We start from the raw sequence: 12,176 nt of genomic DNA on the forward strand, positions 1-12,176 counted from the left end.
AAATTCATTTATAAAAAAATCTCTAAAGGATCTTCACATGTGTCACTTAATGACATCCACCCCTACCAAAAAGCCCAGCTATCAGTACTTCAGGACAAAAACCACCTATCACAAATATACAGGGAGGGTCTCCCCTGACGTCCACCATGATGCCTACTGCACACAGCCTCACCTCCAGATACTGGCCAACACAGAAGGCATGCATTGATTCCCGAGTGTCTTCAAACTGCAAAGCAGCTTCCAAAGCTACCACTGGGTCTTCCCCTGCAAACTGAGCTAAAACAAAAAAGAAAAAAGCAACATTACTTCAGTGCAATTTGCCTAGACACCTATAGTAGAAATGTCAAGTAGGAAATAGATCAGGCGTGAGGGTTACCAAAGTATAATGATCTTTCACCCTCTCCCAGAGCTGCCTGGGCCAACTCAGACTTGAAACAAGTTCCACCAACAAGTGCTGAAACAAACACACGCACAAAATGCATAATGATGAGAAATTCTTCAAATGTGCTTGAACACTGATAGGACAGACATCAGAGTTACCAGCAGATTAAAATGTGTGGGGGCTGGAACAATACTCAACTAATCACTTAAAAGCCAAATGCTCTGCTCAAAATGGGACATGCCACAACTTTTAACCATGAAGTAGAAAGTGAGGCCTTACCAAGAATACTATTTCCTGTTAATGACTGTGTCTGGAAGTCCTTTATATCATACACTTTCCCATCAATCACTGTCCAGAAGCCTCCATCTTTATTGTGGTTCTCCAAATCAGCTTTGCGTATCTGTGTCACCTCCTCATTATTTCTACAGTTCTGACCTGTAAAAAATGACTCTGTATATACAGAAACCAAAATCAATGAATCAATAGATCAACAGATGAAACAACTACAACAAATCGTGCAAAAGAACTACAAAGGGAAATAGACAAATCCATAATCATAATGGGAGATTAACATACCTCTCGCTATAACTAATATCACAAACAAAAATTCAATAAAGATATGGAATGAGTTATAAAACAAAAACAAAAAAAATCACCTGAGTAGCATGAATAGCAAATCTGATCAGGCAATAAAGCAAATCTTAAAAATTTTAAAGAAATAAAGCTACAGAGCATATACACTGACTATAATGCAGTTAAATTACAAATAGGTAACAAAAACAAAATAAAAATTCTCTACATATTTGAAAACTATGAAATATAAGTCATCTAAAATTCCCAGAAGAAAATAACTATGGAAAAAAAATACAATGGAAAACAATGAAAATACTATAGATCAAAATTTACATAGTTAAATATATGTTTGAGGGCATTTATACTTTTAAATATATACAATAGGAAAAAGGAAAAGCTAAAAAGTTAGTAAATATCAAATCAATAAAATTTTATGAGTTCATAATGATATGAAGGAAAGGAAAGGAATGGAAAGGCAAAAGGCAAAAAAAGCAAAAGGCAAGGCAAGGAAAGAAAAAAGATGAAGGGAGGGAAGGAGGCAGGAGGGAGGGAGGAAATCTCATTGGTCACCTTTAGAAGTACTAAGACACCAACTCAATATTTGAAAAATGATAAATGAAAGTGATTGAGGAGGGGAATCAAGCTAGGATCATGTCCTAGCTGTGCAAATTGTATCTCATGCTAACCAAACAGCTGAGGGCAAGGTTACTAGGGGATATTATAGAGGACAGACTGTATATGAACTCCCTGATCCATGTGAACAGAACTGAAGGTGGGGTCACCCTGAATCACAGGCCTCAGAAGCAATGAAACAAGAAGCACACAGCATGACCTCAGACACACTCTAACCAAAACTGAATCCAAATCTGCATCCAAATCTCATTAACCCTATATATATATATATATAACCAGCTGGAGAGAGCAATCAACCAAATTCAGAAAATGTGAAATTCTCCAGAACAAATGCCCTGCTTTTTTGACAAATAAATAGTATGACCAAAGAGGAGAGAAGGGCCTAGAGATATACTGTTAAAGGAAAAAGAGACTGGAAGCATATCATCCAACTGTAACATGCAAAACATGTTTAGATCCTGATTCTAAAAAAAAACAAAACAAAAAAACACCAATAAAAAGGCATTTTTAGATAATCCAAGAAAATTTAACATGGACTACATGTTACATTAAGGAATCATTGTTAATTTTGGACAGAAAAATGACATTATGGTTTCATTACCAAAAAAGTTCTGATCATTAACAGGTAATATCTGTCAAAAAGAGATATGCTTTAAAATGATTCATTCATTCATTCATTCAATCAGTAAGATAAGTGTAGGAGAGGCTGGTAATGTGAATATTTGTAAATCCAGGTTCATTATCCTATTCTCCCTACTTTTATCTGTGTTTTCATAATAAACACTACAAAAACATCACTATGCTAATAAACATTTCTCTAAAAGTTAGAAAAATATCAGATTAAACCCTAAAAAAGAAGAAATAATAAAGACCAGTGTGGCTCCAGCATAAAGACAGACATTTAGATCAATGGAATAGAATACAGAGCTCAGACATAAATCCTCACATATATGGTCAAATGATTTCAGACAAGAGTGCCACAACCATTCAATGGGGAAAGGAGGACAGTCTTTTTCACAAATGGTGCTAGGAAAACTGAATATCCAACTGCAAACAAATCAAGTTGGACCCTTACCTTACACTATATACAAAAATTAACTCAAAATAGATCAAAGAGTTAAATGAAGAGCTAAAACTATAAAATATCGAACGCTTAGAAAAAAAAAAACAGGAGAAAACTTTCATTACATAGGATTTGGCAATGATGTCTTGGACAAAACACCGAAAGCATAGGCAACAAAAGAAAAAAATAGGTAAATTGGACTTCATCAAAATTAAACATCACAGGACACTATCGACAAAATGAAAAGGCAATCCACACATAGGAGAAAATAGGTGCAAATCATATATATCCAAAATATACAACAAACTATAACAAACTCCTACAACTCAACAATAACAACAACAAAACCTGATTCAAAAATAGGAAAAACACTCGAATAGACATTTCTCCAAAGATATACAAATGGCCAATCACTAACCATTAAGGAAAATCACAACAAAACTACAGTGTAACACCACTTCATCACATTAGGATGGCTATTACCAACAAAACCAAAAAAAGTATTGGCAAGGACGTGAAAAATTAGAACCCTTCCTTGTACCTTGCTCATGGGAATGTAAAATGGAACAGCCACTACGGAAAACATTATGGTGGGGTTCCTCAAAAAGTTAAAGATAGAATTACCATATGACTCGGCAATTCCACTTTTGGCTACATACCCAAAAGAAGTGAAAGCAAGGATTCAGACAGACATTGGCACACCCATGTTCATAGGAGCATTAGTCACAGCAGCCAAAAGGTGGAAACAACCCAAGTGTCCATCAACAAATGACTGGATAAACCATTTCATTTGAAATATTATGAAATATTATTCAGCTTTAAGAAGGAAGGAAATTCTAACATATGCTACAACATGGATGAACCTTGAAGACATGCTGAGTAAAATAAACCCATTACCAAAGAACAAATACGGTATGACTGCACCTATATGACTTACCTAGAGTAATCAAATTCATAGAAACAGAACGCTGAATGGTGGTTGTCAAGGGCTGAGGGGGAGTGGAGAATGGGAGTTAGTGTTTAATGGGTACAGAGTTTCAGTTGAGGGAAGATGAAAACATTTTGAAGCTGGATGGTGGTGATGGTTGCACAATAATGTGAATGTACCTCATGCCATAGAACTGAAAACTTAAAAATGGTTAAAATGATAAATTTTATGTTATGTATATTCTCCCATAGGTAAAAAAAAAAAAAAGTTGGGTTTCCACTCTACCTTACAACCCCCAAATCAAAAGAAATTTTTCACAAAGAACACTACAGATCAAGATGATTATCTGGCAAATTCCACCAATCTTACACATACATTTCTCAAAAAAGAAGAGCAAAGAACATTCTCTAACTCTAAGAGAGTAACACAACCTGCCTTATCAAAACTTTGAATGTTATATTTTTGTATTATTGAATCCATCAGACAGTTTCTCCCAACTAGCTAACATTCTCAATTGACAGATCAAAACAGAAATTAAAAGAGGTTGCATGGGAAGCTGCCATGTTCATAAACAACAGCTTCTTTGTTAGTGGAGGGGCGGTGATTATCAGCAACCTACAGGGCATTAAAAGAAAAGAAAATTACAATTCACAAACACAGATGCAAACTGTTGGGAAAAAAAAAAAAAAACAAGGCCTGCAATGTATATTAATATGAACAATAAATACAACCTAGGTAGTTTTATTCCAGAAATGGAAGGCTGATTTAACTTTTGAAAATCAATAATTCACACATTAATAGAAAAAAGAGGAAAAATTATATGATCAGTGAAATGCAAAAAACCATTTGATGAAATCTAATATCCGTTCACAATTAAAACCTCTATGCAAAGCAGAATAAAAGAGAACATCCTTAATATTTAAAGGTTTCTACAAAGAAAACCCTTAAGAAACTTCATACTTCATATGCGAAATTTGGAAAGCTTTTCTTCTGCTACTAAGAACAAGACAAGACTGCCCACGATCACCATTTCCATTCAACAATGCACTCGAGGGTGCTACCAAGTGCAGAAGTCACAGGGGGAGGCTGCAAGATCAGAAACAGACACAGGCAGAGACAGTCAACTTATTTAGACAGAAGCTGTACTCCCAAAGAGTGACCAAGGACAGTCCTTTCACCCAAAAGTGCTGGTACGACGACCCTATGGACAAATCGCCTATGGAAAAAATGACATCTGACTTCTTGGCACAGAGATGAACAGTGAGAACTCTCATACTTAATAGAGATGAAAATCAGCACAATCACTATGGAAACCTATGGCATTCCATACTAAAGCATACCCTACAAATCACCAAGAAACAGACATAAGAATGTTTAAACAACTAAACTGTTAAGGGGTACATGCCTGCCTGATAAAATGATCCAGAGAAGCAGAGGAGCAGCAACCACACAAGACCAGAGAGGGGAATCTTTCCGGAGACAAGAGGCAGGGTTTAGGATGGTCCTGCCAACATTCCATTTCTTCATCTGGATGGTTGATAAATGATTTTCTCTATGATCAATCACAGAGCTATTTTCTGTACTTCTGAGTATGTGTTATATTTCACAATTTAAAAAAAAAGGTTTTTAAATGAGTTTGAACTGCTAATCAGATTAAATGCCCTCAACCATACTGAAAACAGAGACAAAAGTTAACATTTAAATTCACAAAAGTAGAAGAATGGTGCTAAAAATATTAGTGATATAAAAAATTAAAAACTATGCTCGATATCCTAATGTTATTTTCTTCAGCACAGTTGTTACTTCTTATTTGAAGCTCCTATGGTACAAGATGACAGTTTACAATGGGAGAAGAAAAAGCCCACCTTGCTTGAGCTTTCCTATAAAATAAAAGTTGAACCCCAACTTCAATTTAATTCTATGAGTCCAGGAAGTCAGAAACCTATATAACATGGTAATGTAGACTTAGATTCAAAAATGTCAAAGCTAGATACTTTGAGAAGACAGGTTCCACTCCAATTTAGTAAGCACTATAGACCGTACCTATAGGGAAGTGCTCAGCTGACTATGGGAATTCCATAACTCAGTAATGTCAGATAGAAATAGGTTTAGAAAGTCATCCCATATTGATGTCTGCCTCCAAAGCTGGACCATATCTAATCATTTCAACACTAACTTCTGGAGACACCAGAAAGAAAGGGAATCTTTCTTACATATAATTTAAATCTCTTCTGATTTGGATTATCTTCATTTTCTACTTATACTACCATCAGTGAAAATGGCAAATAATTGGTCTCTCTTTGTGAAGTATTCTTTCAAATAAAAAGGCAAGAATAGGTTAGATTAAGATAAAACTTTCCTGAATGGAAGTTCTATAAGTTAAGATGCCATACCCATGATGCCAGGCCAGGCTAACTCTTCATGGTCATCCCTTTCCTTTCCCGGTGCCAGGTGGTTGAACCGATCCAGATGTTCTAACAATCCACCCAGCAGAGGGACAGCTCCAGCCTCCTGCATGAGACCAGCATTTTTACTGAGCAGAAGCACTATAGAAACTACTAGTTCTGGAAGAAGAACACCTACATTTTAAAAGAAAGGAAAAAAAGCATTAAGATTTAAATAAAAGCATATATCCTATTAAGCCACTTTGTAAGCTCATTCTATGTTTAAATTTCGATAAATCACAAAATAAAGAATGCTTGTCTTAGCATATTTCTACAGGATTATTTTATCTTTCATCTTGAAAGAACAGATAAAGGTATCAAACAAAACCCTCTGAGTTACAAGAATGCTTTTCAAAAACACTGTATTTCAATATAAGTATTAACTAGAGTCTTTTATTCAGAAAACTGTTTCCAGAAAACTAAGTTTACTATCAGAAAAAAAGCACTCAATAATAATGCTCTACTGTCACAGAATTAACTTGAAAACATATTAAGCAACAAAGGAATTTTATTAAGGTCCTGAAAGGAGCAACTAATTTTTATGCTGCTGAAATAAAATTAGACAATTACTAATGACCTCATTATTGAAATGTTAATAATGGTGGTATGACTCTAAATCACCAATTACATTTATAGTGACACAACTCCTGCACCAGGTTGCTTAACAACAGAATTGTCAGCAAGTGAAAAAACAAAAAGAGAAAGGCCAACAGGACTAGAAAATGTATGGGGCAAAGGCCTGCAGGTTTATCAGGAAAGGACAAATTTTAAGTCTCATCAATCTCCAAATATAAATACATGTCTGAAGGTAGGATATAAAAAAGGTACCAGTGAAGTCCCCTTCCACAATGCAGGCCACCTCTGCAAAGTGCCGCCAGCTGGTGGAAGCGATGCTGGCTGCCACAGGCAGTATGTCGCCAATGTGTGTGCACAAAAGGGCTGTGTACTTCTTCAGTAAGGAACCGACACCCATAAGCTCAGGACCTCGAAGAAAGATTTAAAAATGTTCATTTTTACCATTAAAATTTACTTTGTAAATAAACTGCATTGATTCACTATTCCACTCTCATCTATACATCTTTTACCTATAGTAATTATGTCAAACAGAAGCTATTAACCCTTAATCCCTGGCTCTTTTTATATCACATAGTCTGAGAAAACAGTGAATTTAGTTGTCAATTTTTATACACTGTACTACATAATACCCAGAAACTTTGGGTGTATAAATACTAAAGTCATAATTTATAGAGTTTTAAAATCTTATATCCAATACACACAAATGTTACCAAATTTCAAGTCTTAACACTTGTAAATTACTCCTAATGAACAAAGTTAGGCATTTTTCAATCTCATAAAATCTTTAACTTTTCTTCCTACATGGTTCTTAATGACTTTTCAGTTCTTGGGACTTTATGTCTTTGAGATGGGCACCTCTTTCAGACTCTAAGTTCACCTATTTCATCCTGAAATTTTCTATCATCCACAAATGCCTAAGTCTTTCAGGAACTAAGATATTTTAGAATATACGATCTATAAAAATATTAACAAAAGCAGCAGACCTTTCCATCCTCGACAGAGAAAGCCAACTTATGGAGAGCCACCCACTACCTTTGAAGCTTATGGAAAGTACTCTACTCTGTCATGCACAGAGCTGAACGCTTACATATCATCCTCTATTTTAATCCTCAAAGGCACCCTGAGATGTTATTCCAGTTCATAGATGAGCAACCTATAGCCCCCAGGAAACTCAGTCCCATGTCCAGCAGCTAATAAACCAGTGCTGTAACTTCCTCCAATGATGATTCATTCCACACATTACACCTACCTAGCTTTCCAGTGTGACATACAAATACTATGTCACTACTTGGTTCCCACATCATGTCAGTATCTAACACTCCATTAGAGATACGTACAATAAGTCTGATAAATCTTCTATAAAACTAACCTGAACATAAAGAATATTATTTTTGATGCCCAAATAACTTAAATATTAAGACAATGGAAAAAAAATACTGGTAAGTCTAATATTCATCAAAAAAAAAGTGGATGCAAAATGAAGTCCCCCCAAATTGGTATAAGATTTAATAGTAAAAAAACTACACATCTGGGAATGTAGAATAGGCATGTCAAAAAGCCTAAATTAGAAAGCCAAATACACACAAGGCATTTTAATTTTAATCAACTTACTAGAAATATCTGAGGTCTGACCAATACTTTCTCCTGGATAAAGTTTACTGATAAGTAGGCGCTGAAAGCGCAGCAACAAATCCAATGAAGCAGTTCTTTCACGACTATGTTGCTCAAAGTCTAGACATGATGAGATCCGACGGGCAACATCTTTCAATCTGGCTACTGTCTGAGAAGCAATGTTTCTATGCAGGGGAAAGAGGATTGCAAAATTAAAGAAGTTATGTCTGTTTAAAAAAAGGTACTAAGAAATCACAACATAAACTAAAATCAGAAATATAGATCATACACCCAGGTGACCTGCAGCTGGCTTCCTTCCCCAAATATGTGTCACGTGTGTCTGCAATAAATACAACCTCAGTCAAAACAGAGTAGAGAAGCACAGAATTTACAAAAGATATAATGATGCCCTTTGTTTTACAAATGTGCTCCTAAGAGCTGTGTGGAATGGTCCAAAATGATAGAAAACTCCTGTACAGACCTTTGAGGAAAAAAACAACTGTGTCATTATTTTTGTCCAAAGCTGCATTTCACACATATATGTGACACTCTTCTTAAAAACAAGATTCACTCATCATTTCTGCATCTGCCTCACAAATCTGCCTTGAGACCTATTCAGTTAAGTACCTAGGTGGGCAAGGTAGGGGGTACCCAGGACTCTGAAAGTACAGGAAGGAAGACCAAGGTGGGTACAAACAGACCAGGTCAGGGTAACAGATGCTTGAAGAATATGGCAGCAAGGAAAGGAACAAAGGCTCCAATTCCAACTGTGGGATCTGACTCGAGACACAAACCTATCAGTTAATAGGGCGAAAAAGGAAGAAATGTGAGTTCCAGAAGGTACAATTAGAACAGTAGTAAAATGTTCTGGTTCCATGAGCAGCTTGCAAAGGAACAAGGGCAGAGAGTCAAGACAAGAGAAGGAAGGAGAATGGACACTCCAGGTGATAGAGTACCAGGCTGCTGAGACTAGATCCCACAATGCTGAGGCACTAAAGCTTCCAAAGGGGAATACATCCTATTTGTGTTTGAGGAAGGTAAGTTTGGTATGAGTGTGAAGGCAGATTAGAGGGGACATGGAACACCAGATAACACCCTGCCACCCAGAGACAGTCCCAGCACCAGCTGAACCAGGCCTGATCCCTGGTACTAAGAACAGAAGAAAGTGGGTTAGTGGAGGAGAGGAGCCAAAGCACAGCCTCCTTCTGGGCTGCTGTCAAAGTAGCTCCATCACACCAACCCCATCCCAGCCAGGAGGGTGAGGACTTGCTGGCTGACACCTGGCACTGCCACTGAGCAGGTGAGTCTGGGATCTCTGCATAACACCACACCACAGACAGGTGTCCTGTCCCACTCCTTTGATTTCTAATGTGACAGCCAGTTTGTGGAAAACCTCTGTCAACTGCACCTGCCCCCATGATAAATTCCTGGAACTAACAGCACGGTGAGGAAGGACAGGAACAAAAAACGTTAGGAGTCCCAAGAGAACTCCAATATACATCCAAAGAGTCACTAAGAGGAGCAAGAAGACCTTGGCTGGTGCACAGGCCCACTCCCTGGCCACACAAAAGAAGGTAGGTGCTCACTGGGTCTTGCCTCTAGTCAACCTCATCTTTCTTCTACCACCTGATACGCTGCCTTGATAACCACAGTAGAAAAAATAGGTCTAGAATCTGGGTTTTATCCTATACAAGAAGAAGCAAAAGAGACTAATATAATAAAAATTTTAACTTATTTCCTTAATAAAAAAATTCAGAACCATAATCATAATGTGTAATTCTGATAGAGTTCACTAATTAAAAAAATCTTAATAGCTCTCAATTTTCAAATATAAATGTTTTTCTGTGGCTCCTTGTCAGCATAAGACTAAAGAGTTACTCTGAAATCTGTTTCATGGCTTATTCTTGGCAAGCTGCAATTTCTTCAACCTGCTTTCCAAGGAATAAAGTACACAAAATGTCTCTATAATCTCTTCCATCTTTAGACTACTTTTCAACAACTGCATCAGCTAAGTCAACACACTGAGCTACCTTCAGTCACACTTAAGGTAAGAAAATTAAATTAAATGTCGGGGTGCCTGGGTGGCTCAGTCTTTAAGCGTCTGCCTTCGGCTCAGGTCATGATCCCAGGGTCCTGGGATTGAGCCCCACATCTGGCTCCCTGCTCAGTGGGAAGCCTGCTTCTCCCTCTCCCACTCCCCCTGCCTGTGTTCCTGCTCTCGCTATCTCTCTCTCTGTCAAATAAATAAAATCTTAAAAAAAAAAAAAAAGAAAGAAAATTAAATGTCAAAGTCTCCCTCTACGGTGGGAGAGGCACATTATCTACACTTATGAAAGAAAAGAGCCTGGATTATAGGCACTGTGTTAGTAAGAAAGGTGTTGATGCATCTTCCTGTCTCTATTTTCCAAAACTTTTCTAAGGTGTTGTTTATTTCCATGCTCAGTTTTTGTTTTGTGTTTTTTAACCAGGTACATCTTTATTATAAAACTGCTGGGGAGCCAACTCCTCCTTGCATGCCAAAGGTTCGGAAGACAAACTATAAGGATGGTCTACAGAGTGCTGCCCAATAGCAACATAATGCCAGGGAGCCACATATGTTATTTAAAAGGTTCTGCCAGGGGCACCTGGGTGGCTCGGTCAGTTAAGCATCTGACTCTGGATCTCAGCTCAGGTATTGATCTCAGGGTCATGAATTCAAGCCCTGTGTTGGGCTCCACGTTGGGCGTGGAACCCAGTTAAAAAAATAATAATAAAAAATAAAATAAATAAATAAATAAAAAGTTCTACCATTCACATTAATAAAGATAAAAAGATACCAAAAACCAGTATTAATAATGTATTTATCCCAATATATTGAAAATATTATTTCAACATAAAATCTGAACTCCAAAAAAAAACTATTGCAATTTTTTTTTTTTTAAGATTTTATTTATTTATTCGACAGAGAGAGACACAGAGAGAGAGGGAACACAAGCAGGGGGAGTGGGAGAGGGAGAAGCAGGCTTCCCGCGAAGCACGGAGCCCGATGCAGGGCTCGACCCCAGGACCCTGGGATCATGTCCTGAGCCGAAGGCAGACGCTTAATGACTGAGCCACCCAGGCACCCCTGAAATATTTTTTATTAGGTTTCTCACAGCCAGTCTTCAAAAGCCATTGTGTACTTTATACATTCAGCACATCTCAATTCATATAACTAAATTTTCATTGAAAATACCTGATCTGAACTTGACTCATAAAATGCACAGCTGAAAAATTAAATTCATTGGCCAAGTTATTTCAAACATACTTAAAAGTTTTCACACAGCTGAATCGGGTCTAAGTTTTTTAATTTGAATTTTAATAAATAAATAATAATTAAGAATTCAATTAAAATAACTGAATTTTAATTAATAACAAATAAAAATTCAGTGTTGCAGCATTAGCACATTTCAAGTGCTAATCAGCAAATGTGGCAAGTGACCATCAGTCTGTACAGCAACAGGCATAGGTGGGTAAAACAGACAGGTCTCTCCACACCAAGGGAAAAAACAGTCTGAGCAACCTACATGGGCTGAGGTCAGCGAACCCAGCACTCACTCTCTGCCAGAGATACCAGGGGACCGGACACAGCCTCCTCAGCCAAGGGTGGGACATTCAAGAACTCAAAAAAGTGCTTCTCAAAATACATGCTTTATGCTTTAAAACTTCTGCACAGAACTTAACCTTTTAATTACATAGCACTCAACATTCATTTTCTCATTTGATCCTTAATTAACTCTGTAAACACTGCTATTATTACTCTCCCACACCAAAGACAGTTTCACTTGCCAATTTTACACAAGCAGTCACAACTGAAATTTTCTAGGAACAAATCCCAAGCTCTTTCCACTACCACCAACTACACTGAGTTAATTCATTTTCACTTTGTTGTACTCAAGATCAGAATGTAGGAGATATTGATCAAAGGAAACAATAATCAGCTTAAAT

At 37.1% G+C, this 12,176-nt stretch overlaps 1 protein-coding gene across 5 annotated transcripts in view; it reads right to left on the reverse strand.

The window, feature by feature from the left end:
* LOC116626202 (E3 ubiquitin-protein ligase HERC2) overlaps positions 1–12,176 on the reverse strand; it is a 219,770-nt gene that overhangs the window by 105,866 nt on the left and 101,728 nt on the right. For 4 of the 5 annotated variants that reach the window (XM_032395408.1, XM_032395406.1, XM_032395403.1 and 1 more), the window contains 5 exons: positions 8,211–8,395; positions 6,852–7,007; positions 5,973–6,158; positions 662–832; positions 173–276 (listed from right to left, as the gene is read on the reverse strand). In XM_032395408.1, the coding sequence (XP_032251299.1) occupies positions 173–276; positions 662–832; positions 5,973–6,158; positions 6,852–7,007; positions 8,211–8,395 (802 nt within the window). The remainder of the gene's footprint in view (positions 1–172; positions 277–661; positions 833–5,972; positions 6,159–6,851; positions 7,008–8,210; positions 8,396–12,176) is intronic. The other variant, XM_032395407.1, reaches the window with a different exon arrangement.

Source organism: Phoca vitulina, unplaced genomic scaffold (assembly GCF_004348235.1).
Source record: "Phoca vitulina isolate PV1807 unplaced genomic scaffold, GSC_HSeal_1.0 scaffold84, whole genome shotgun sequence".
Classification (NCBI taxonomy): domain Eukaryota; kingdom Metazoa; phylum Chordata; class Mammalia; order Carnivora; family Phocidae; genus Phoca; species Phoca vitulina.